Source organism: Leiobunum rupestre, chromosome 5, assembly GCF_980474605.1.
Source record: "Leiobunum rupestre chromosome 5, qqLeiRupe1.1.hap1, whole genome shotgun sequence".
In the NCBI taxonomy this organism is placed as follows: domain Eukaryota; kingdom Metazoa; phylum Arthropoda; class Arachnida; order Opiliones; family Sclerosomatidae; genus Leiobunum; species Leiobunum rupestre.
The window spans coordinates 7837355-7864092 of record NC_143388.1 but is presented as its reverse complement, the minus strand read 5'-3'; the positions used below and the strand labels follow the sequence as shown (position 1 = coordinate 7864092).

Genomic DNA, 26738 nt, shown 5'->3' with positions numbered 1-26738 from the left:
GAATAAATAGAATAAGTATCATCCTACCGGGCACACTCAGCATCTCCAGCATATCGGTTTTATTCTATTTATTCTATTTATTCTATTCATTCTTTTTAGGCAGGCCCTGGTACACGGGCCACGAAAAAATAAAATCGACTTTTTGGCTAGCTGGTTTATTTCATGCACAAAGGTCTACACCATTTTTTGATGAATGAGAAAAGCCCTAAAAGTAATAAGAGCAATATCAATAATAAATTGGCAGCTTTTACTGAAGCTTTTACCTACTTCTTGCCGGAACTCAGAAAAAATTAGTGCCATAGTTACCATGGTAATAAACTAGATTGCGCACTACAACAACATACGGAGCTCTGATTTTTCGGGATTCTCGTGCCGAATGTGGGCACGCATAGTTACAAAACTGTTAATCGAAAAGCCCTCGGTTTTCGAATCTAATGTACGAGGTCGAGCGTTACGAGAAATGGAAAAAACTACAATGAAAACTCGATTGAGATGTCGTTACTGTCGTAAGCCACCTAACAAAATGCATGGGCAAAGGAACAGCTTCTAATCAGTGGGCTTCCCTCTATACAAATCATCCTACGAGCGCTCTGCAAAGACCAAAATAGAAAATATTCATAGCAGCGTTGCCGGATTCTGCTAGCTAAATTACCAATTGATAGACAAGACAACCATATCATAATCTTATACTATTACTAGGGCTGAAATAAAACGTCATCAAATATGTCCGTTACTAGTTACAGTTACAACTTTATTTAGTCTATGGTAAAATTATTGCGGAAAACGTCAGCGCTCCTTGCCGTATGCTTTTTCTGATTCAAGTTCTTCTGAATTTCAATTGTTTTATAAAATAATAAAAGTTTTAACTAATAAGAGTAATTATGCCGGAACCAGAGTATGTATACTAACCCTTTATTATACCTTTATAAATGAAAAAATAGTTTTTAAGACTTACAAAATCTATTAAATTTTTTAACTATTAATTTATGCAAAAAATAGAAATGACTAACACAAAAACAACGTGTAATGGTGTGTAGAATAGTTTTAAAATAAAAAATTACAAGATATACTTGGGAAAGTTGGAACCAACATCAATCATTGTATTAGGGATGCACTGATATATAGGCCTATTTTTCTAATATCGGTATCGGACAATATTGGCTTAAGCAAAGCCGATATTGGCCGATACCAATATTAGAAAAATATTTTCAGAAAAACATTAAATAATAAGAAATTTAGCGATTAACTAACTAATGATAATATTTTATTTGACTGGGTGCACCACGTACACCAGACTTCAGAAGCTTGATCTTACCTTTTTTAGACAGGGGATTACGAGTGTAAACAAATAAAAAACACGGATATTGGATTTGTGATAGAAAATTTGTATCACATTAAAGGAAAAGAAACATATTTAGATATGCTCTTGCAAACCTTTTTTCATGAAAAATAAGAATAGGATGATATGACAGTGTACTGAGCCTTCTTTTACAAGGATTTTATCATATGCACTACTGTTATGATAGATGACTTTGTTAATATCGGCAGATATATTGTCCGATATTATCGACCAGGAATAGCCAATGAGCTATACCAAAGGTATGAGTCAGTGTTGATTCTACTATGTAGTTATCTCATTTTTGTTGCGCTTGCCAGCCCTACTACTTTTTTGAAAATTACTCACTAATTTAATTTTTGCCTAGAGCTGTCATGTTTAAAAATGTAACTAGCCACTTGGTGTCCTAAATATTGAGACATCTTTTTATATTGTTAAAAATGCAATTGCATTTCCGATTATCATAAGTTTATAATTATGAACCATAAGTATGATTAGTTAGCTGAAATAATTATTGATAACTGTGTGTGGAGTGAAATTGAATTGAGTTCATAACCAAAGTGATAAGCTCCTCTAGTGAAATAGACACCCAACTAAAAATAAATTATGTTATAACGTGGCTAGCACGACGCCTGGTGTGATTCTACTCAATAAAGCATAGCTCTCATATTAGGCCTTATAACATCTAAGAATTTAACATACAGAAGAGAAGGAACAAACACACTTATGTGAAACAGTTATAAACTTATGGAATTATTCTAGAAATTTAGTTTAAGTTGAATAAGATTTATTAATGTGTCCCAATTATATCTTGCAGCTCAAAACCAAGCTGGGCTGACCAGATGGAAGAGGGGGAAGGTTTGTATATTATTTTTAATACCTGCTAAATTAGTACAAAAATGTGATAAGATTTTTTTGGTAGTGGGACTAGAGGTCAATGAAAAGAGTTGATAATTTTATTCCTTATTCGTTGTCAGGCCTCCAAAAACCACTATCAATCTGAATTTCACTAAGAAAATCATTTCACTGACTAAAATCCTTAAATTTGGATATTATTAATAAAATTTTCCAATAAGATTTTTTTTGATTTATCTTTTAAGAGTAAAAATTTAACTAAAATTAAATTAATACTTTTTTTTAAATATCACTGAATTTAAGTATTTCCTGGTCATACTAGTAATCTTGGAAATCTAGTATTACCAACTTTGACCTAGTCTTGAAGCTGATAAAATTTATTGTAACAAAATTTCCACTATTAGCTACTAAAATGTTTGAACTAATTAAATTTTTCCCAGAGTTAAAGACAGATATAAATTATTGCTTAGGCAGTATAGACGTTTTTACAGTCCTGCAAAGTAGAACTGGCCCCCTATAAAACATGTATCCAAAAGCTAGATTCAGGACTCCCAAAGTACCTATAATTGCTATAAATTCCTATAATATAGGAATTTTAAAATTATTGGGATTTATAGGTAAATTTTTTAAATAGGAAAAAATAGGAATTTTTAAATTGTTCAGGACTATATTTTTCTACTTTTAAAAATTGTACCTATAAATCCCTATAATTTTTAAAATTGTCATTAAATAGCTGCTGAAACGCTTATGGTAAATGTACTAAACACCTTAACTTTTAGCAGAAGTAAATGAACCGAAGTTATGAAAATGATGAGAAAATATAGTCAAATAAAATCCCTGTCTAAGAATGTGATAAATTGCACTTGGGAATTGTGGGTATAGCTATTTCTATGTATAAAAAATGGTTTCATTAAAATAAACGTTTTTTTTTTCGGCCTAGGAGTGCATGATGTTAAACATATATATATATATATATATGTATGTATGTTTAACATCATGCACACCTACTTTAGCTTTTCACTGCAGCTTTTTGGAAGATCTGTAGAAAAACTTATAAGGAACAGTTCCCGCTCGGCTTTTATGAATTTCAAGTTTTTTTGGAAACCTACAGGGCTCCCAGGCTACCAGCTGTAATTTTTTTTAAATTATAGGAATTTATAGTTAAAAAATCTCTTGAAAAACTAGGATTATATAGGAACATCTTCCCCATAAAAACCCTTATAACAAAAGTCAAATACTTTCTATCACATTTAATATTGCTTCAATATATATATTATAAAGAACTCGTCAACTGAGAAATGTTCTGCATATAGATCAATATTGGATATGGAAACCTCCTCAATTATGACAAATGTTCTGGTCTCAAAGTCACCCACAATTGATTTTTTTGGGACATAGTTTAAATACAGAAGGGTTGACAAAATAGCTCTTATTTGGGAAAATATTAATGATAATGTTTTGAATATTCTTGTGGCTATAGCTAAAATGTCCAAATGGGGAAGCTTCCCAAAATTACGTAATGCATAAGTTATTTTTCCCACGCCTGACTCTCCCTAGAAAAAAAGAATACCAACAATTGGAAAGACCCCATCCCTTAAACTAAGTAACAAATACTCTCCAGGCATCCGAAAAAAATCGTTAAATTACATTCAAAATCAAGCATACTATTATAAATAAGAAAAACATCAACATTTTAAAGTTCCAATATTAAATTTTGATACCTGACCCTTCCCTGTTACATTTAGTAACAATTGGGGTACTTTTGCCTTAAAATTGGATTAATGTAGATGCGGTAATAAAAACCAACCTCCTTTTTTTATAATAAATAATTAAAAATTCCTGTAAAACCTAAACTATTAAGAAATATTAAAAAGCATGTGGGTAGCTGGCTTGTGATTGATGGGTCCGACATTTACTTTAAAGAAAAATAAAATTAGATCTTGAGATCAACTTGAAAATCTCAAAATCTGCATGGTAATCAGTTCAAAAATCTCAAAATCTGCCTAAATAACCAGAAATTAACGCGAAAATCATTGACATTCAAAATTCCATACACAAAATTTGCCAATGTTAAAATGCCTCCTGAAAAACTGCTTGCTGCTTACTATTTCTTTATACGTTATGAGTTTTGTCACTGCCCTTCTACTATTTTTGTCATACTTCAAACCTAGTTTTGAGAAACTTATTTGGCTTTGAAATTTTGCACCTTGCGGAAATATTCTTTTAAATACATTTATAAATTTATTTTATGCAGCCCCTCTTCCACCCCTGAAAGAACAAATAGATGGAAATGTTAAAATCATTACCGAGTACAAAGTTAATGAGGATGGGAAGAAAATTAAAGTAAGCTCTAACCCTAACTGCGAAAAACATTACCTAGATTGTGCAAACAATTAATTATAATGCACACTAATTCATTACAGTGCGTTTTAAATTACAAGATTGAAAAATGTCAGGTTTCTAAGAGCGTCGCTCAGCGAAAGGTTATTAATTTTATACATAACTTCTGGAAGAAATGGCAATAATTTTGATCTCTTTCTAGACATGGAAAAAGTTTGGATTGGCTTCCACTGATCCCCCTGGGCCAAATCCTTCTAACACTATAGTTTCTGAGGAAATATTTATGCAGTTTTTCACTAATAGAGAGGTAATTGAAAGTTTTTCAATAAATATTTATGGTTGTATCTATACCATGATTAATGTAATATAGGAGGAATCACGACCCGAAGAGGATCCCTTGGCGAAATTGAAAGGTCAAAAAATTGTGAAATGTAGGATTTGCAAGGATGATCATTGGACCACTCAGTGTCCGTATAAGGATAGGTTGGGAGCCTTACCTGATCTGGTAAAAGAGGAGGCAAAACCAGCAACACCAGCTGGCAATGCTGCTCAGAACGATGAAAAGCAGAAACTTGGAAAATACGTGCCACCAAGTATGCGTGATGGTGCCAATCGTAGAGGAGATTCCATGCCTAACTCGAAGAGCCGAGAAGAACTACCAACTATCAGAGTGACCAATTTGTCCGAAGAAGTTAGGGATTCTGACCTTCAAGAGCTGTTTAGACCATTTGGAAGTATTAACCGCGTCTACTTGGGGAAAGACAAGGTTACTGGCCAGTCAAAAGTAAGTTCCTTTGTGAAAATAGAAGAGCTACTAAGGTCTAGGTTGTGCAGAAATTTAAATGTTCTCTCTATCAGGGATTTGCGTTCATCAGTTTCCAAAAGCGAGAAGATGCGGCTCATGCTATCGCTGCTGTAAATGGATATGGATATGACAATCTCATTTTGAGCGTTGAATGGGCCAAGTAAGTCTACCTAACTAATATTAACGTTTGGGAAGGTGCTGTTACTAATGTTGTTATTTTTATTACTTTCAGACCCTCTGGTAGTTCTTAAGCTAATTGCAAACAGCTAAAAAATGATTCAATTTAAAACTCTTGGGAAGTAAACTAAACTAAAATATAAGTTTATAAGTTACAGAAAATAAAATTTTTCTTTGAACATTCTGTCCGATTTCATATTTAAAATTAGTTTAATAATCAGCTAGGTTTATATCTACAGACCTTGCCAAGGTGAGGATAAAGATGATTCGTATTAATTTTAGGCATACTACGGTGCTACCAACTTTGACTTTAATATTAAAATATGATAAATTTTCAAAAAAAAATGTTAGGTAGGAATTAATGGTTTTGGTTTATTTACACAATTTTTATGCAATTATTTACTAGCCACGGACTTTTTCTAAAAAAGTGCCATTTAATTAAGTTTCCACAAACAACTCGTAAGGAAACTTGATTAAAATACAATATAAATAAACAATTATTCAGAAAATAGACTAGGATAGAAATATTTCTTACTACTAGAGCTTACACTAGTACATTTTACACCATCTTCCCTTTCAATGTGGTTTACTCTGTTATTAGTTATATTAACAACTTGATGAGTTGCTTCTACATTTCTGACACTTCCAAAAAAGTCTGTTATCAAAACTTTATCAGGATCTCGGTTGAAGAGGTCAGTTCTATAAACAACTGTGCTGATGCATACTCGCTTAGGACATACTTCCAGCTTGAGAATTAAAACATTTCTTAATCTTAGTAATTGCAAAATAAATCAATAATACCATAAGTATAATATACTTCCATAAATATATCTTTGTCAAATATTTTACTGATAGCAATTAACATTGTGACATCAGAAAAGAGTAAGCAGACACAAAACAGTGATTTTAGATTTGGTGTTGCACTGTTGTCTCAGTAAGTATTTTACATATACATGACTGTCCAGGGGTGGTAACAGAATTTAGGGTTAAGTGGGCTAAGAAGGAATTTGGTCCCCTAAAGGTAGCAATGTATGTTGATTCACTTAAAATTTTAATTTCTATGCTCCTGGTAATAAATTTCGGTATGATTTTGAGGAATAAGTTCACCTACAAAGGTTTTTGCTTGCTTTATATTTATTGCGCCCGCCACGGTAGGATTTAGTGTGTGCTGAAAGTGTCATAATTATGGAAATATACCTTATTCTTGTACTCACAAATTGCCTCATAGTGTCTTCACTATCTGACTTAACCTTTTCCAAAAACTCCAATGCATAATACGTATAACGATCAATCACGTACACTCCAATAGTTGGATCACCATGATGCTTTAGTAAAATGATGATGCATTACAATCATTTAACTGTTTGAGAAATATAAAAGGTAAACTTACAGATAAAGAGTCTTCGCCAACTTTACTACTGGCAACAGACAAAATGTTTGGTGAATAGAATTTAAGGAACATCGATTCAGCTTGACATGTATCAATCATGAAAAATATCTCATGATATCTGAAAGCAGCAACTTTTTAGTCCCAAAATAGGGCAGTCAGCAGTATTGGGTTTAAGGAGGTACCCTGGAACTTTTGTACAGAGTAATTCTGGATCAAGCACTGGCTTTTATTTCGTTTAGTTCATTTGTCTTAGAAAAATATATTACTTTTGGCAAAATTGCACTACAGCGGCCTCATGTAATTTCGTGTTTTTTTTTGGTGGAGAATGTAGCACTTGACGCGTAGATTACGAAACTAATTTTTTTTGGGGCCGCAAATGATAATTAAATTAATTAACTTAATGTTAAAAATGTACTAATTTTAGGGAATTACCGTGTTTTTGTATTTTTGGGTGGCGGAGAATGTAGCACTTGACGCGTAGATTACGAAACTAATTTTTTTGGGGCCGCAAATGATAATTAAATTAATTAACTTAATGTTAAAAATGTACTAATTTTAGGGAATTACCGTGTTTTTGTATTTTTGGGTGGCGGAGAATGTAGCACTTGACGCGTAGATTACGAAACTAATTTTTTTGGGGCCGCAAATGATAATTAAATTAATTAACTTAATGTTAAAAATGTACTAATGTTAGGGAATTACCGTGTTTTTGTATTTTTGGGTGGTGGAGAATGTAGCACTTGACGCGTAGATTACGAAACTAATTTTTTTGGGCCGCAAATGATAATTAAATTAATTAACTTTAAGTTAAAAATGAACTAATTTAGGGAATTACCGTGGTTTTGTATTTTTGGGTGGCGGAGAATGTAGCACTTGACGCGTTACTAAACTCCCCGTATTGGCGCCTGACGGCGCCGCGCACTCGCTTCGCTCAAGCGCTGGGGGCGCGCAGCGCCTCCCCAACCCCATACTAAAAAAAGCGATGGGCCATCTATAACGCGACCTAGAGGACAGTACCAAGCCTTACGCATCAAGTATGTACTTTTAATCTCAACCATTAACAAAGTGGCCCAATAATAGAAAACACCGAGAAAATTAACAAAAACTGTAAAAGATTTGATAAAGTACGGGAATATCACTTTGTGGCCCAAAAATACAAAACACCGAGAAAATGAACAAAAACTGTAACTGATTTTATACAAAAAGGGAATATCACGTGGAATTCATTAGGACACCGAAACTGTGTTGCCGGCGAACACACGACGGAAATAAGTACAACGAAACACGTGCAAATGCCAAAAAATTAGAAATTTAAAATTACATTAAAAAATTAAATAATCATTTGCGGCCAAAATCGACAAGGTCTATCAGGCGCAACCAAAATTAATATAAAATTCAATGAAAATGAGAAATTTTTAAAATTAAAAAAATTAAGTTAAACAATTAAATAATCATTTGCGGCCAAAATAAAAATTACCCTCGACCTCCACGTGACAATGTCTATCATACGCAACCAAAATTAATATTAAATTCAATGAAAATGAGAAATTTTTAAAATTAAAAAAATTAAGTTAAACAATTAAATAATCATTTGCGGCCAAAATAAAAAATACCCTCGACATCTACGTGACAAGGTCTATCAGGCGCAACCAAAATTAATATCAAATTCGATGAGGCCGCTGTACTACACTTCACCCTTACTGGGGTATTGGAACATGTTTTATTTTATTTTTAATTATGAACACTCAGAGAGCATGATTGGTTTAAAATGAGAAAATCTGTCAAAATATTTCCTTCCCATTAAAAAGCAATCACCATCTTTTTTAGGGATTAAAGGTTCATAGAATAGGTTTTAAAAATTTGGACTGAATTTCAGCTAGATCCTCCCCTTCTATCAGACATCAGTTTTCTCTTCCCAAAACTATCTTCCTCTTTAAGGGAGTATGAACTATATCAAAAAAATTGTCTAACATGCCCCATGGACTAATTTCATGCGCTATAGCTTTATATTAATGTAACTAGCGCCAAACACCACTGGGCTCTGTTAACACTGGTTGCCGAAATGTGAAGCTCATTGATCCACCATAAATGTGGAAGTTTGTACTCCCTTTAAGGATACGATGGGTATTACGAGCAAGTTATAGGTAGGGTTAGGGCAGTGTCCTAATCTTGAATATTTTAAAAGAAGTTTTGGTCCCCAAAAAAAATTAATGGTGGTCATTATGTTGTACAATTAAAAATATCTTAGGTTTATAGTGCCCATAGCAAAAATAATAAATATACCTTCGTTTTTGCCACATTTGTTCAAATGCATCAGCTAATTCAATACTGTTTATCTCTTCAGCATCTTGAAATTTTAAAAACCCAGTTCCTCCATGACCTTCAAAGAAAATTGAGTAAGAAATAGTTTAATATAGCATAACGCATAAAAAGACTGATTTATGACAATCATATGCTACATAGAAATGGATTTTGTAACTTAAATATATTAATGCTATTTGCGACCGAAAAATATTGCTACGCCCGATTTGGTTCGCCATTGAAGCTAGATGAGTTAAATTTTTTTTTCCCTCATCATTATTCGTAAATTTTACTTTATAAATAATGATACTTGCATTTCAATATAGTTTTTGCATCGTTTGATAAGATTATTTAATAAAAGTTCTAATAACTTTTTAAATTGTCTGTAGCAGACGCTAGAGCATAGGCGCAACCTAGAGTCGTTTTTTGCATAAAATTTTTGTCCTAAAAATTTTATATTAGTTTGTTTTAAGTACTATCAGAAATGATAATTTACCGGTCATGTAAACTAAAATATTGCTATGTTCATCCGACAATAGACGTTTTGAATGAGGAGTACTCGGAGGAAGACGACCAGTCAATACACGGATGAAATTTTCAACAGTAACCTTAAAAAAATACGTCAATTTTTGGATTAATATATAGATTAAACTTTTTACTACAAGATACTAACAAAAGTTTGTTACAAAATGGAAAAGTCACAATAATAGTATGTGCATATAATATGAATTGTAATTAATTATCATGGAACATCATAGAAAGAGATTATCTATAATTTCCCTATTTTATGCTGATTCAGAAAAGACAAAATTTTGCTTAGCAGTTTCATGGCAGCGCAAATAATTTTCTGCTATTTTCCCTCAACATGAAAATGTGCTGCTAATTAGTTAAAAATTGTGTTGATTCATGAAACTTTAATTAGAACGAAGTATATGATGGTATGGGTGGGTCTAAATGTTCACATTTATTAGAGTGACAAATTACAAAATTGATTTTATTGCACATACTAAATTAGGTATTATACAGAAGAGCTTTGACAGTCTGGACATACCAACTGTCACTACTTTGTACAGTGTCAGAATTTATAGCCCGGTGTACCTAGTAACAGAGACCATACCACCGGAGGCCTATCATCATAGTGCCCTACGCCAGCGTCCCCAAGCCCAGACAGGTGACAAAACCAGCATGGGTAGCAGAACCCCACTACTGATGGTCGCACCTTGGAAACAAGCCACTCAACCCAGCAGAAGGAGCAGCAACGGGTGGACCAATCCCCACTTCGCTCACAGCAGTGGGAGTAAGAGTGGATGCTGTAGCAACTCCAGCCGGCACCCCACCTACAGAGGCAGAGAGTCAAACCCTTGGGAAAGAGCTCCTAAAGGGGAATGGCGAGCACACAGCAGTCCACATAACCCGGCACAGCTGGCACCGGAGATGCCGGTGGGAGTCCAAAAGGCCAGGAAACAGGACCGCCGTGCCCTCAAACGGAGGTCAGCAGGCTACCCAATCCGCCGAGGCGGCCAGTTGGCATGGACCCTCTCCGTTAGCCTGGGCCGAAACCCAGTATCCAGCCCCTACCTGACCAAAGTTGGAGGTGGAGATAGGACCATTTGACCAGAGCTAACATCTCCCAGTGCGCCACCGCCTGTATGGGTTACAAGAGCCGGACCCCGACTCCCCGGTAAAGCCACCAGTAATTGCACACCCTGACCCATTAAGGGCCTCACTACTTTGTACAACAGTTTTATTGTACAGTGAAAATGTGACTGAGGTGTTTGGTTAATTTGTAATACTGAGAGGGTAGGTTTTGTCCTGATTAAATGCCATACAGTTAACATAATAATAATAATAATCAGCTAGGCTAATACCCAAGGCACCACCTTAGGCCTAAGTCATCATTGGACCACTGTTCGATTTAAATCGTAATTAGTTATAGAATCATGCATTTTAAAGTCTCTTTTTTATTTCATTAGGATCTGTAAATCATCAATTGCCTTGATGAACATTTTATGTTAAGTTAAAAATAATAACACCCACATTTTAAAAGTAAGAAAATATTAATCCATGAGACGCAAAAAGAGCTGCAAATGTTTAAGATCATTGATAGTAGCTAATTTATTCATTTAAATAGTTCGTTGCTACTATTTTACTAGTGGACATCTGTCCATTTAGTTATTTATTTATAAGCACAGTAAGAGCTTACTAAGCTAAAATAAGTTTATAAGAGGTTTACAAGTGGATGAATTTACCAGTTTGAAATGTAGTACAAATAGGAGTAGTAATTACAGGAACAATTAACGGTGATGGTTACTTTTTTTTAGATTATTCTTTGCATTCCAAAAAAAATGTTGGATACACTAAACATGCATGTAGCGTGATCATAGTTACCAATCATGGCTTTTAATGAATAGTGAGATATTATTTTGAAGTAAAAGCCAAATCTTGAAGGCTATATTTCAATCTGCCTTATCACAATAACACACTTACAAGGAGACATCCCGAAGTGTAACTCACCGATTTTGTTTAAACTCGGGGGATTGGTAGATCTTCATATATCATGAAAAATCCTAAAGGGAATTTATACAATGGGCAACCGTTTTGCCATGGCAACAAAAAATGTTTCTGAAAACAAAAAATATAAATTTTCGCATTGAAAATAGCATGGGATTTTGGCCGATTTCTATGGCCCCCCTGTGAAAAAAATGAACAAATTTCAAAATTTTGAAAATGCCAAAAATTTAGTTTGAAACTATTTTTTTCAAACTTTTCCTAAATTTGATTTATTTTTAACAATTTTCGTCAAGTTTGACCAAATAGATCAAAATAAATCAATTTTTTCAAAAAACACAATTTATCTATATATTAATCCAATTTTACAGAACTAATAAATTTCAATTAATTCCTTAAGTTTAAAATTTTGCCCATTTTGATCTATTAATTCGAATTTTGATCATTGACCAAATAAACCAATTTATCTATATATCATTCTGATATTTCACAAATAATCTATTTCAATCAATTCCTATAAACTATAATCCCGTTTTTGAAAAAAAATTAAAATTAATTTGTTCAATTTTGAAAAAAATAATTTATTTCAAACAATTTCGAAATATTTTTTCAAAGTTTATTGTACTTTTTAAAATTTTCTCTTGCTTTTTCCCAATTTTAGCCATTTTGGCTCATTTTCACCTAATTTGCTCAAATTGATAAAAGTTGATCAATTTTTTTTTCTATTTCTGGCATTTTAAAAATTTTGAAATTTATTCAAATTTTTTAGGAATCGGTCAAAATCCCATGTTTTTTTCAATGGGAAAATATCAATTTTTTGTTGTCAAAAACATTTTTCGTTGCCCATCGAATAAATTCCCTTTAGGATTTTTCAAGTTCATTGAAGGTCTACCAATCCCCCGAGTTTGAACAAAATCGGTGGGTTACACTTCGGGATGTCTGCTTGTTAGTTAAAAAAGTTGTTAAGATAGTTCCAAAAGTAAATAGGGGGAGAAAGTTTGGCACTTGGGTCCAACCATACGACGTCTTATTTGAGGGATAAAATTTTTGGGCTTCAGAAATGACTTCCCCCTCGCCTCTTTACAGGGACACAAAGGTATCGGTTGAACTCCGCCACGATGAAAAATAGTTCTCTTTAAAATACGTGAATATTAAACTTTTGGTTACGATAATGTGGTTAATTTAGTTCCTAAATAAAGTAGATATATGATAGAAACTAAAACGCGAAATTTAAAAAATAATAACACGACTTTTGAAAAGAAATAAACCGTAACTAGAATAACGCTCACTTAAATCGTGGAGAGCGTGGCGCCATCTTGTAACAGACGGATTTTTGCACTTCCTTAGTTTACAACAGTATTAGGCCTAAGGTAAGTGTGGTAATAGCGTTACCCACTTGACAACCTGCCACATCCTATTTCCTACTTATATTACTTTAAACTAGTACTTAATTTCTTAATCTTATATTATTTAAGTAGGCTTAAGCCTTAGAACGCTGTAATGTATCGATGTTAAGCGATGAACAGTAAACACCTTTTTTTCTAGTCTTTTTTTGTCTTTTAGTCATTACTTAGTACGTAGTTAATATTTAAGCTCGATCCCAGGTCTACTGAATCCATATCGGTTACAATCTAAGAGCAGAGATCGGGACTAATTGGTAAATCTACGATGTTAAGGCCTAACAATTTGCAAGTTTAACTGAAATAATAGCTATAGCTACGAGCTTTTTTTGTTTATTTTACAATTGATATAGTAATTATTAATTAAAATCAACCGTTATCGAAGGAAATAATGGTCAGAATTTGACAGAGAGACTATTTGAAATCGCGAGGCGGTGACATGGTTGCCCGGGAATAAAAGTCAAAATTTCCATCTTGAGCGCAGACCGGAATACCACAAATGCACTACTTCGCGCGTAATGTGCTATCCCTATTGGTTAGAAATATCCCGTGATCACTAGCTCTTTAAAAAGGGTGTCAAGCATGGTGGAAGGTATAATCTGAAGGTAGTGATAGACTTTCTCCCCCTATTTACTTTTGATAGTTTCAATAAAATCCTGAAATGTTTTAGTAAACTTTAAACCAAAATTTTTTTATTAATTGTTTAAAATAATTTCTATTATTTGTTAAACTTATAACTTAATTGGTTAAAATAGATTGAGTTTTTATTTAAACAGTTTAGGAATAAACTTAAAACTTGTAGTGTTTTCCATTTGACTGCTCTCGAGCACTCTAGATCGATCTGATCAACATTTTATGTTCCATTAGCATGCTCAGATCTGTTCCGGTCAAGTTTCACGTGTTCTATTTCCCGCTCTCAGGTGGTCCAAGATCGCCCAAAATCGATCCGCCAATTTCGACAGATCAACGGATCAAGATCGGAGCAAATTTTTTTGTTCCTTTTAGATTTTTTGGCAAAATGGCAGACCAAGAAGCGAAAATTCAAATTACTAGCAGACAAAAAACAACAAAGCGCGGGAATATGTTAATGGAATGTTCCATTTGCGGTTTTACTCTAGTCGATTAGGGTGAGATCTGTGACGTCAGAGACAGATGAGGAGCGAATCTCGAGCAATCAAATGGAAAACGCTATTAGAATCAGATCTGTACTAGTAATTTTGGAACGCCCTTCAATATGAACAATGGGTAAGCATCTAGGCAAATAATTTTAGTAGTTTTCATTACAGAAATATTAATACAAGATTACACTAATAAATCTTACATCATAGCCTCTGTAATCCACTTCAACGTCATCTCCATAGACATTGATATGATGGTGAGCATTATTAAATATGGCTGCTGGGCGAGGATTTCTGGCATTGCAAGCCATATCATCCGCAACCATGAGAATAATGTGGCTAAAAAAAATAAAAATAGCTTTTATATAGTTAAAATAAATAAAAACTACGTAATTTAGTGCACTATAAATTTTTCTTTTAATTATAAAAATAAAAAACACGACTCAACTAGTTTCGGCAACGTAATACTAGCGATTGGTATTTCTATATAATTAGCTTTTATATAAGTTTAGGTGTTATTATTAATTGTTCATTTTCAGTTCTAAACGATAATAAGTTTTGACTGATGATTCCCAAAGTTCAAAGATTGACCTTGTGACCCCTACTATTTAAAAATACAGTTCTCTATGCCACTTCACAATAATGATACATTAACAAGATTTTAGATTATCATTGCTTCAATAAACATTTTTGATTTTTTGACACAAGTTTTGGTGTCAAAATATTGCCATTATTTGCTAAGAGCCTGAAATGCTTATATTAGAAACCCATTCATCAACCTGGTGATTGCCGACTCACGTGAATTACGTTCACTATATTTTAATATTGATTTTATTAAACATTGATGCTTTGGGAAACACCTAAAAAACATTTCACCTTTAAGAAATAAATTTTGACTTTTAATATCACTATATAAAACCACATTTACAAATATAACTTAAAAACATAAAATACGTGACTATTTTACCTATCAGGAATTCCAAGTCTTTTTACACTACGATAAATTGAAAGAACATTAGCAACATGGCGATAGTTAAACCAATATCGTGATGCGCACACCAACACAGCCCAGTTGTTGGTGTGGCTACTCTTAAAGAAGCCCTCAATTTTTTCATCTTTGCTTGTATCCTATAAATATATTTTCATAAAATATTAAGACTGCTACAACCTAATAAAAATTCATTCATTTACTAATGTTTATTATTTGTTTTTAAATTATAGCTGTGTTTTTACATAAGAGGAAATGTTTTGAACTTAATATTGTTGTGCTAATTAAACCAATGGAAATCTCTCTAACAAGAAATTAAAAATTGTCCCTTTACAATCTGTGGTGCATTTTGTATCAAGAGTATGGTGAAATGGAACATCATTTAGTTACCATTGTTTATATTATTATAATGACAGTAAATGATTAGTAGCAGATAATGATAATTTTATTAGGTATGCAATGTGTATTGGTGAATAACAACTTGGACTAATTCAAATATTTACAGCAAAAACTATTTTTGGAAAGATTTTGAGAGACACTTGGATTATCTGCTTAAAATCCAAATTTATAATGAAAAAAGAATTTGTTCCAATAGCACCTAGTGGTTTTATTATTATATTTAACAATCTCACAATTTCCGAGTGCATTCAGCAACTCAAAATAAGGCTCAGCGCTGAGCATCGGATGAAAAAAAATTTGTTGTACAGGGTTTTCCGGTTTTGACGTCACTCTTCCAATTGGATTGCCCATCAAAGAAAATACATTCTTTTTCGAGTACGTGCGTAAAGCACATGGTGAAATTTTTGTAGATGGAATATGTAAATGTTACATTGAAGGATGGTCTAATTAAATCTTATTCAATCTCGTCATCATTACATAGTTCATTTATAAGCAAAATAGCAATTTTTCTATTTTGATTTTCAGCTTCCGCCATCTTATCACAATCAGGGAAATAAAACCGTAAAACAACAACGTCATGCTGCTCAGCTCTGAAACATTGCTGAAATTGGAATAACTTTTTTGATAAAGTATATTTTAGTTGTTGAATGCACCCTTTATGTTTTTGCATTTATTGTCCTCTCCAGAAAATTTTTAATACATGCATTTTTGTAATGAAATAATAAAATAAAAGGTAAAAAGAGGATAGTATTAATGTGTTTGAATAATATGAAACTAAAGACACTAATAATAGTTTTATATAAGTTATACTTCCACTGTGTACAAAACTTGACTGTTTGTGAGGATGTATAAGACACTAGGCGAAAACTATTCGTTAGTTTTGGAGTTATTTTTAGGAAATAGAGAGCAACTTCAAAATATAGTTTGGCTGTTATTGTATGGAAGTTGGTAGTTTGGGGTAAAAAGTGTCCAAAGCGACCGAATAGTTTTGGCCTATTATTAAATTCGATTTCATGATGAATATTATATATTGCATGTATCATTTATACCTAACAGTCATACTTTGAACTTCGTTGCCTTCTAATGATATGCTTTGGGGTTACAGAGACACGGTTCCCAAAGAAAGTTATAATAGAATAGTAACAAGGAAACCACTATTTAAACAACAAGAGTTATCTAATAATGGAAAATTGGAAATAAGCAGTGGGCTAAATCTGATGCAGGAGGACACCGTGATGCAGCCCAAAAAGTTAACTAATGGTCATTGTCAGATTTATATTTGAACATTACTCTAACTCATAAATTCTGATACTTACACACGAAACGTAATGATAATACGAAATAAATTGAAGGAACAAAAAGGAAAACAAACAAAATCCCGTAGACGTCTTCATGGAAAAAAATTTGAAGTAGCAGACCGATGTGCAGACGTACTTTGTTAATATTCTTTGGAACAGTGTGAGAAATAAGGCACTAATCGAAAACTATTCGCTAGTTTTGGAGTAATTTTTAAGGAAATAGCGAGCAGCTTCAAAATACAGTTTGGCTATTATAGTCATAGATATAAGCAATGTATATAAATTTCGGGGTGTCTAAGCCTAAAATAAAATACGGAATTGACACCTAGCAGACACCGAGGAAGGCACGTGACCAAGAGCGCGAGCTCTCTTAGCATTTTAGTACTAAGTGCTTGACCTTTCCGCAGGCTGTAGTCTTTAGATACCATCTGTTGGTGACTTTTAGTATAATTTTTAAATATGAGACAATGGCTCTCGCGACGAAAGCACGAGCTTTCTTACCGATAGATAGCGCCTTATAAGGATAGCCTGCAGAAATTACGCGTTTCTGCTAGCTGTCACCTCCGTATTCACTCCCTTTGAAATATTTTATCTAGACCTTTATATACGTTTCCTATATCTATGGTTATAGTATGGAAGAAGTTGGTAGTTTGGGGTAAAAGGTGTACTCTTTGCGTCCCAAAGCGAGCGAATAGTTTTGGCCTACTATCACTGGCCAATCACCAGTTTAAAAATTAGCTGGACCAGTTTAAATATTAAATGTTTGGGGTGTTAGTGGCCCTTGTGACCACTTAATTAATACAATTTTTTTTCCCTTCAAGATTTTAGTTCATTAAAAAAATTCTATATTAATCCCTAAAATTGTTTGGTCTTTGCTTCTATAGAGTGTTATCGTCTGAAATCCTGCGACGTCACCATTGTAATTTGCCTATTGATAAAAAACGGTAACTGTCATGGCGGCCACTATTAACACTACAGCTGTGACGTTACAAGTTTTCAAAATCGTATCAGATGACAACACTCTATGCTGTGTGCTTGGCCTTGTGTCAATGGACGCTTCAATAAAAGAAACTCGGTTTTTACTCCCCTTGTAGCGACTATTTTAGAAACGGAATAGCCCGTCGCGTACTTGTGGGAGAGCGTTTAACTATTCTCTAAGCTAATCCTAATCGACTGAAAAACTAGGATCATATATAAATTGTTCGCTAGGCTTAACCGTCGTAATTAAATCCAAAAAAACGTTAAGAATAACTTTCAAATATATAAGCTTTTATTCAAGACAAATTTCACACGACCACTCGTGGTAGAATTCAAAACACAACTCTCCTGCCTTTTTCGCGCGTTCTTAATTTTAAAGTTAAATGCGCTAAAATATATTACATATACAAATGAATACCTTTTATATATATTTACACCTACATTTTTTGGAGGTTTAAAACTACTTTAGTTTATGGTTCTACATACATTTAATTCTTAGTTTAGTTTTTATTTTGGTTTTAAGTATAATTATTTATTTTAATTTGGATGAAACGACCTATTTTTTCACACCCCTCTCCAAATTCATCTGGGAAGGAACTATTTCCGGTCGGTCGGTTAAATGGTTAGGATGGCTAGCCAAAAGTCACATTTAAGCCAATTGGAGACGCGTTTTTTCCCTCATGAGAATTTTGCGTCAGATAAGAAACGAGTCGGCTCACGTGTATAAGGAACATACTAATGTTCATTTTCGATAATATATTTTAGGGTAAAATATATAATGTTACTAAAACTAAGTATAAGAAGATAATATTATTAATATTATCATCCTCTTATGGTATAAATAATTAAAATTATGCGGAATATATTTATATTACCGGGAAATTTTAAGGCTTCTCATGGAGGCAGAGTTAATTCATTTGGTATAAAATTATCTTTCGGAAAAAGATGAAAACTAATTCCTTTAGAACTAAACGTATTACTTTTGCAGTACGGTATGCAACAAGTGTTTCCTTTTAACCAGGTAAGGTTTTTGGTATGTTAAGGCTTAGCAAAAAACCGATGTTATGTTCGAGAAACGTTTCCAGCTTTCTAACATTTCAACAAGCACTATATAAATAGTACTTATGAGTCCTGGCTGTCGGAAATATTACTTCTTGGCAATTTCTGGGAAGATGTTTTATTTAAGCGCCTATTGTGTGTATGGGTCGGTGACTGGACAGGTTGTCGTGAGTCTGTCTACTCGGTGCCTACGTTATTATATTATAATAACGTAGGCACCGGTCTACTCTACACTCTACACAGTATAGAAGAAGCGAATTTACCGGTTAGCTAGATGCGGCTAATAGTCCAGTAACTTTAGGATTTCACCAATGAGGTAGAATAAATAAAGATCCAAACCAATCTGGGATTCACGGGACACGTTTTATTTGGATCGGATAATTAGGCTTAAGTTTCAACTTTATCCAATCGTGTTGGCGCCATCTGTTTCTATAAGCAGACACTTTTGCAAAATATGTTAAGGTTTAGTTTTCCAATAACACGATAGATGGCGCTAACACGATTTGATTAAGTTCATTTCCTAGGCCTAACTCTCCAACTCAAAAAATACTGTCCCGCGAAACGGTAGGTCCTGGAAGGCGGATTTGGATCTCTGTTTATTCTACCTCATTGGATTTTTTTTTGCTCAAGTGTTGGGACGGGCTAGGGCTAACAAGCCATACAGCCCGAAAATAAAGTATGAAATACAGAAACAGGGATAAAATTGGAAAACCTATAAAGTCTAGTTCAGGTGATCATGACTGTTCATAAAAATAAAGAGATTCCTCTTGAAAAGGTTGACGGAGCCAGCACTAACAACATCTTCCGGGAGGGAGTTCCAGGGGATAATGGTTCTATACGGAAGAATGAGTATTTTAAGTAGTCCCTTTTTGAGTGAGGTAGATGGAGTTCCCTGCTATTCCAACGAGTGACAAGTGTAGAGGCCGTGTAGGAGAAGTAAGTCTGACCAGTTTGTACAACAGTACCAAATCGAAGTATAGGGTAGCAATCCAATTTAGGGTAGCAAGTCTGTCAGAACGAGATAAAGTCTGGAGAACAAAGGGAATTTTAGAGGCACGAGCTTGAACATTTTCGAGTTGATTGATGTGGTGTTTTTGATAAGGGTTCCAAAGATCGACAGGATGCAGACTCCAAAAGCGGACGAACGAAGGTGTTATAAAGCATATGGTTAGATTTTTCAGTAAGAGGCCAGTCAGTTTATATTTTATTACAGCCAAAAGACTGTTGGCACGATTACAGATATTGGAGATATGCGATCGAATTTAAGATCCGAGGTGATAATGATGCTAAGGTCTCTTTGTAACACGCTTTATATTGTTGCCAAATAAATAATAGGGAGAGGGGATGGAAGGGTTTGGTTTCGCCCGTTCTATGCTGAGAACGATGGATTTAGACTCGTTGACTATTAACCCATTTCTCTTCGACCAGGATTACAGGGTTGTTAGGTCAGATCATAGATATAGGAAACGTATATAAAGGTCTAGATAAAATATTTCAAAGGGAGTGAATACGGAGGTGACAGCTAGCAGAAACGCGTAATTTCTGCAGGCTATCCTTATAAGGCATTATCTATCGGTAAGAAAGCTCGTGCTATCGTCGCGAGAGCCATTGTCTCCTATTTAAAAATTATATTAACCCCTCCTAGGGTACAAAGTCCCCTCGGAGAGGTAAAAACTCTTCAAACGCTGGAAAGAAGAATATTTAATGGAGCTTAGAAACGCCCACCACGTTTTGCCAAACAAACGTAACACTATCTTCAGTGGGGCAAACTGAGCCCAAACCTGGTCAAAATTAATATCTCAAAAACCATTTCCTGTACTAATTTCCAATTTTTGTGACACTCTCACCCTTTGTAGACGGGAAGTTAAGAAGTGTGATATCCAAGAAATTAAGTTATTATTGATCCCGTACATTTTTAGTTTAGCAATAAGACGACTGTGAGGTACAGTATCGAAAGCCTTGGAGACATCCAAATAAAAGACATCTGCACGTTTCCCATTCTCAAGAGAGTCAAGCCATAGTTCCAAGCAAGACAACATATTTGTAATGGTAGATTTGTTATTTAGAAAACCATGCTGGTACGGAGTAATATATGGTTGGAGGGGATTAATTATGGCGAGACGAATACATTTCTCGAGGACTTTGCACTTTTGCAGATGGTAGAAGTAAGACTGATTGACCTGTAATTCACAGCACTTGACTTTTTACCAGAATTTTTGTAAATAGGGGTAATATGACCCATCCGCCAATCAGCTGGAAGAATGCCTTTATGTAGGGAGGAAGTGAACAAAGCGTGAAGAGGACGAAAGATTGTAGAAGAGCAGGATTTAAGTAGACGATTCAGTATTGCATTCGGGCCAGAGGAGGACTTTACATTCAGCTTCTTTAAAGTTTGGCGGACATCAGATAGGGAAGGATAAATATCAGCCATATGTGGGATTTTTAGATCAAGAAGATCAGTGTGCGAAATATTGTCCTTGTTAAAGTTAGTGGTGAAAGTCTCATTAAAGCAGTTGGCCATTCTAAAGTCAGAGTCTGTTAAGTGATTATCATCCACCATAATGTTTAACCGAGATTTAGGGACATGAATTTCCTTCTTCACAAAACGATAAAAGGCTCTGGTTGGTTTTCAGGAGATAAAATTTCTTCTGAGTTTGCAGAGAACGAGCTCTAGAGACCAGAACTTTGACCAGCTTGACCTGCTCTTTATACTCAGGAATGACAGAGCTGTAGGCGTCTAGAAGATTAGCCTTAGATAGGTGGCGCAGTTTACGAATTTCGCTCTGAATGTTCCTCGGAAGTTTGATACGTTTAGATGGGACAGAGGTAGAGAAAAGTGGGACACATTTGTGAACCAAATCAAATATTTTAAATTTAAAAAAAGACCAGGCATCTTCTATACGTAACCTACTTAGGGAGGTCCAATCCGATTGAGCAATCAAAGAGTTTAGTTTTACATAGTCCCCTTTAGAGTAGTCATAGTCTTTTTCAAAAGAAAGCGGAGGACCGCTAGTGGAGGACAGGGGAAAAATAATCTTCAGAGAGTGATGATCACTTCCACCGATAGTGGGAAAATGAGTAACTTCTGGAGACACCATATTGGATGTAATCACGAGATCGAGAATATTAGATTTGGAGTGCCGAGCTTGGGCTTGAGTAAAACGAGTAGGGCGGGTAACATGTTGTGATAGGAGATTCTCTCGTAAGCAATCGACGAAAAGTTGCTGATCTTTGGTAGCTTTTTTGAGCAAAGTCATTGCTGGCCATTGAATGTGGAGGAGGTTAAAGTCCCCAACAACCAATATTTCAGAAGAATTTTGTGCAACAGTAATATATAAGTAAAAATAACATTCGAATCTTCGGAGGAGGTGGACGGAGGCCGATAAATACAACCCATAACAGTCCAATTGGTTGCCGAAGGTGCTTTTAATTAAATCCAGATTGATTCCGGGAATTGGTCCTCTATTTTGTATTAAAAGTTGAGCAATGATTCAAAACTGTGTTAATAAATCGTGTAAGAGTAATTACTATAACAAAAATAAATCTTTACACAGGTTAGCGTTTTAAATTCTAAATAAAACCACATAACTAAAACTGTATTAAGGCTAGTTCCCACTTGGCGAATTTTCGAGACGAATAAAATTTTCCCGCAATGAAAAAAGACGCGTTTTTTCGGTCGCTGGAGAAGCGGTTCTCACTTTAGCGCGAAAATTTAAAAACGTTGAAAACAATTCGTGTGGGTTTTTAGTAATGTTTTAGGCCTAACATAAAACATCAGTTCAAAATGAAAAAAATGGATGTTCCTGTTGATAATTTCAATAAATAAACGATTCTATTCGTGAGATAATTACCTTTACTTCTGTATCTTGGTCAAGTTGGCTGAGCTGCTTTTCTAAAGACCTAGGCTTAATAAGTGACGGACGGGAGGGGAAGAGATCGAGGGAACCAATGAGTTGAATAAATAGAAATCCAAACAAATCTGGGATTCGCGGGACATGTTTTATTTAAGTAGGATAATTAGGCTTAAGTTTCAACTTTATCCAATCGAGCTGGCGCCATCTGTTTCTATAAGCAGACACTTTTGCAAAATATGTTAAGGTTTAGTTTTCCAATAACACGATAGATGGCGCTAACACGATTTGATTAAGTTCATTTACTAGGCCTAACTCTCCAACTCAACAAATACTGTCCCGCGAAACGGTAGGTCCTGGAATGCGGATTTGGATCTCTATTTATTCTACCTCATTGGAGGGAACACGTTTTCTGATTGCCTGAAGCTTTTTATCGCCAAGGTGTGGACGTCAAAAAATAGAACATTCACCAGAGACGCGACTTTAGCGGCGAATTGAAAAAAATCGCAAATTTTATTCGCGAGTGTCAATTTTCAGCGCGAAAATTGTTTTTTTTTTCGCTAAGTGGGAACTAGGCTTTAGCGTGGCAGGCTTAGGCGAACGGATAGGTTTTGCTGCAGCCGGATTCTTAATAATTTTAACTGTTCACATTCAAGTAATAGTATACCATATACGATATAAGATAGGCTAAATATTTATCTTAGATACATACTCTTTCTTGTGTGTTCGGAGTTAGAGAGAGGGGTTTTGGAGACCAACGTCGTTTTGGAGTTACCTTAATTTGTACGGAGTTACAGTGCAAAACAGTGTTTGGCGAAATTGAGTTCATTTAAAATTTGATAGACTTAGAAAGCTGAAACGTTGGGATAATGCGTCTAAAGAACTTTTCCATGGGCTTAAAAATAATTTTCCTTATTCAAGGTTTTGTAAAATACGTTCGGAATTGCGAGTTTACAGCTTTCAACTAATTTCATGCATTCTACGTTTGTTTGACTTCAAGAATACATTTGGATATCTAAGAATATTCTTCACAATCATTACACATTTCTATAAAAACAAGTTGGCAAGCCCAAATATACCTCTCCTCGGAAGAATTGTCCCTAGTGGTATTAATTTCTCGAGACGACCCTTAAAGATATTTCGGCAAATCAGAGTTATTTACTAAAAACTTAATCCCGGTTCAATCCCGTCCGGTATAAAATTTTTATTTTATTTAAAATAATTGAAACGAAACAACCGAGTTTAATTTATTCAGAATAATATAAATTAAGTAGTTACAACAGCGAGTTAGACGTACTAAAACAATGCACAATCGAATTTAACCCTATTTACAGAACAAGTTTATCAGTTAAATATAATACGAAGCAAATTTTAATGAAAGAAATATCTACAGAGGTATTTGTATTTTTATCTCTTACCAAATACTTGCCGCATCTTTAACGCTCATTTTATTTCAACACTCGCCCTTGATAAAGATACCGTAGAATAGCTATATTCAACATCTGGTAGTGGACGATTCGTAGACTTCCATTTGACGTTGTGACACATACCGCATGAAAAGGACCAATACCGTCCAATTTCCAATATCTTATAATGACTCGCACACCCAGGAAATCAATGACTGCATTAGGAATCGTAGATGTCCAAATATCCACACCAATAAAAAATATATTAACAAGAAGCGAAAAACTTACCATTCACAAAGCACATAAATCCACTTGACTAAATGACAGCTCGTATATCAATAAATGACCGTAGACTGAATAGTTAGGGCTCTTTATAAATAAAAACAAACAAACCCAATTGATGAACTGCATTAAACATCTTAATCAGTCGAGAAAACGTTTAAAATAAATTACGAAGTAATGACGACCCAGTTAAAAACCAGACCAACATAACTTACATAAGTGTAAGCGCACAATGTATACAACTCGATATTTTCTTCATAAATGAACACACAAAAGATAATAATATACGACTGAAAAAACGAAATAAATTACAAAAAACTAATGGGTTCTACCATGAAGTTTTTTTAATCCATGCTTTAACCATCTTATCTGCTGACTGCGCTAAAACAAGATTTGACCTTTAACTTTTCATACGTAAAAAATGTAGACTTTAAAAACAAAATAATCATCTACGTAAGGTGTTTATAATCTTACCACCCAAACAAATATTACATTTATTTTTATCCCGGTTTTACGGTTTTTTAAACTTCAGAGATGTAGTTGCCATTGGTTCATCGGTAAAACGTCCGCGTCATAAGAAAGTGCCCCGGGTTCGATACCTGACGACCCTCGTATTTAACTACAAGTTGATCAATTTCCACATTTGAAAATTTTATACATATAAAAAAAAATAAAATGGCACAGGAAAAATTGACGTTAATAACTTTAAAACTGCTTAAAACACTTTCGCCAAAGCTGTTTTAGAAAAAACACCATAGCGTAACAAGCGTCGGTGGCTAAGTGGTTAGAGCAAATCTCTTGCACGCAGCAGACACGGGTTCGATTCCCGGCCGGCGTAAATAAATCGCAAATTGATACTAAGACGAATACCATGAACACTTGGTGGAAACCCTGCTATTGGACGTTGAGAGGTTGCCATAACACTCAGCACTCGGTCTGTCCCAAAAGTCATTAAGAAGAAGTTGAAAAGAAAACGCCCGTACGAACACAACAGACTCAACAAACACAACAGAATCAACACCCACAACCATCATAACACCCTACACATAAACAATGAAATAACTAAATATACAAACGAACTGAGTTAAAAACTCTCGCGACGGTGATCGTTAACGAAAAAAAACCATCCAAACCAAATCCAACCGCAAATTAATCCGTTACCGCTCACCATCGCACGGTGGTATTGCCAACCCTTCGACTTCGTTCCCTAATTCTTAGCAACTGCGAACGCAGAGATTTCTAGAAACTGCGTACGCAATGATTAACGTTTGCCCTGAAAATGCGAACGCGTTCGCAGGCCAGACAGACTGACTGACACACACACACACACACACACACACACACGGACTGACACGGTGGTTGTAAAACCCCTCCTAGGGTACAAAGTCCCCTCGGAGAGATAAAAAGGAGACAAACTTTTGTTGTGGTATCGCTAATGCAACTATCCCATGTACGCCTCATTCTTGTTGACTCACGAATACTGCTCAAAAACCAACAGGTTGTACATATATGTTTAAAAACACGTAAAAAACCCATATTTACCCAAAACTAGGTCAAATATTAATTATCTTGCCCTCTTTTAACATTACATCAGTAATTAAATATATATTTATTAGCTGGGTAACCGATATATCGGCCTATTTTTCTAATATCGGTATCGGCCATTATCGGCTTAAACGAAGCCGATATTGGCCGATACCGGTATTTGAGAAATATTTGCAGGAACCTTATGATAATAATTTATTTCCCCAACCTGACATTTCCCTTTAAAAAGGCAAGTTCTTCAACAAGGCTTGGCTTTAGTCTATTTCTTAATTTTGTAAGTAGCTTTCTTGTTGTACTAAACAGCTTTTCACTATCAACACTGGATGCAGGTGCCGATAGATATATTCTAACAAGGCTGGCAAGAATTGGGAATCGTTCTTTATTGGCGCGCCAGCATTCGAAAACATTGCTTGTCTTGGGGATTAGAAGTCTGAGAATTTTTCGCCACTAAGCGCGTAAGACCAGACCAAAGAACTTCTTTAAAAGACCCAAAGAGTGATTGGCCGCGCCACGTACGCCAGTCTTCAGAAGCTAGACCATTTTTTAGACAGGGTGTTTCGAGTGTAAACAAATAAAATCAACGATATTCGATTTGTGATAGATAATATGTATCAAGTAAAATGAAAAGAAACATATTTGGATATGCTCTTGCAAACTTCTTTTAATGAGAAATTGGAATAAAATGGTATGACAGTGCACTGA

General features: G+C 34.6%; 2 protein-coding genes across 2 annotated transcripts; one reads left to right on the top strand and one right to left on the bottom strand.

Annotated features, from left to right (window-relative positions):
* The first annotated feature begins 736 nt into the window (after nt 1-736).
* Nucleotides 737-5697, top strand: LOC149943452 (eukaryotic translation initiation factor 3 subunit G-like). Its single transcript, XM_090174389.1, has 8 exons — nt 737-895; nt 2154-2194; nt 4446-4534; nt 4615-4674; nt 4734-4838; nt 4902-5315; nt 5390-5496; nt 5569-5697. Exons 1-8 carry the CDS (start codon nt 882-884, stop codon nt 5585-5587), a joined length of 849 nt encoding a protein of 282 aa, XP_090030515.1. The 5' UTR covers nt 737-881; the 3' UTR covers nt 5588-5697.
* Nucleotides 5698-6003: 306 nt separating this feature from the next.
* On the bottom strand, nt 6004-17057 carry LOC149943451 (GPI-anchor transamidase-like). Its single transcript, XM_090174450.1, has 8 exons — nt 16934-17057; nt 15198-15358; nt 14434-14569; nt 9701-9812; nt 9187-9283; nt 6904-7021; nt 6728-6838; nt 6004-6259 (listed from the first exon to the last, which is right to left on the bottom strand). Exons 1-8 carry the CDS (start codon nt 17009-17011, stop codon nt 6011-6013), a joined length of 1062 nt encoding a protein of 353 aa, XP_090030576.1. The 5' UTR covers nt 17012-17057; the 3' UTR covers nt 6004-6010.
* Nucleotides 17058-26738: the final 9681 nt, after the last annotated feature.

What these genes read in the sequence shown, in the direction of transcription:
- LOC149943452 (XM_090174389.1), top strand. An exon ending in AGGATGGGAAGAAAATTAAA is followed by an intron (nt 4,535 to 4,614) that starts GTAAGCTCTAAC and finishes AATTCATTACAG; the next exon opens with TGCGTTTTAAATTACAAGAT. An exon ending in AGTTTTTCACTAATAGAGAG is followed by an intron (nt 4,839 to 4,901) that starts GTAATTGAAAGT and finishes AATGTAATATAG; the next exon opens with GAGGAATCACGACCCGAAGA.
- LOC149943451 (XM_090174450.1), bottom strand. Translation starts at nt 17,011, where the DNA reads ATGAAGACGTCTACGGGATTTTGTTTGTTTTCCTTTTTGTTCCTTCAA. An exon ending in AGACTTGGAATTCCTGATAG is followed by an intron (nt 14,570 to 15,197) that starts GTAAAATAGTCA and finishes TATTTTTTTTAG; the next exon opens with CCACATTATTCTCATGGTTG. An exon ending in TGGATTACAGAGGCTATGAT is followed by an intron (nt 9,813 to 14,433) that starts GTAAGATTTATT and finishes TATTTTTTTAAG; the next exon opens with GTTACTGTTGAAAATTTCAT.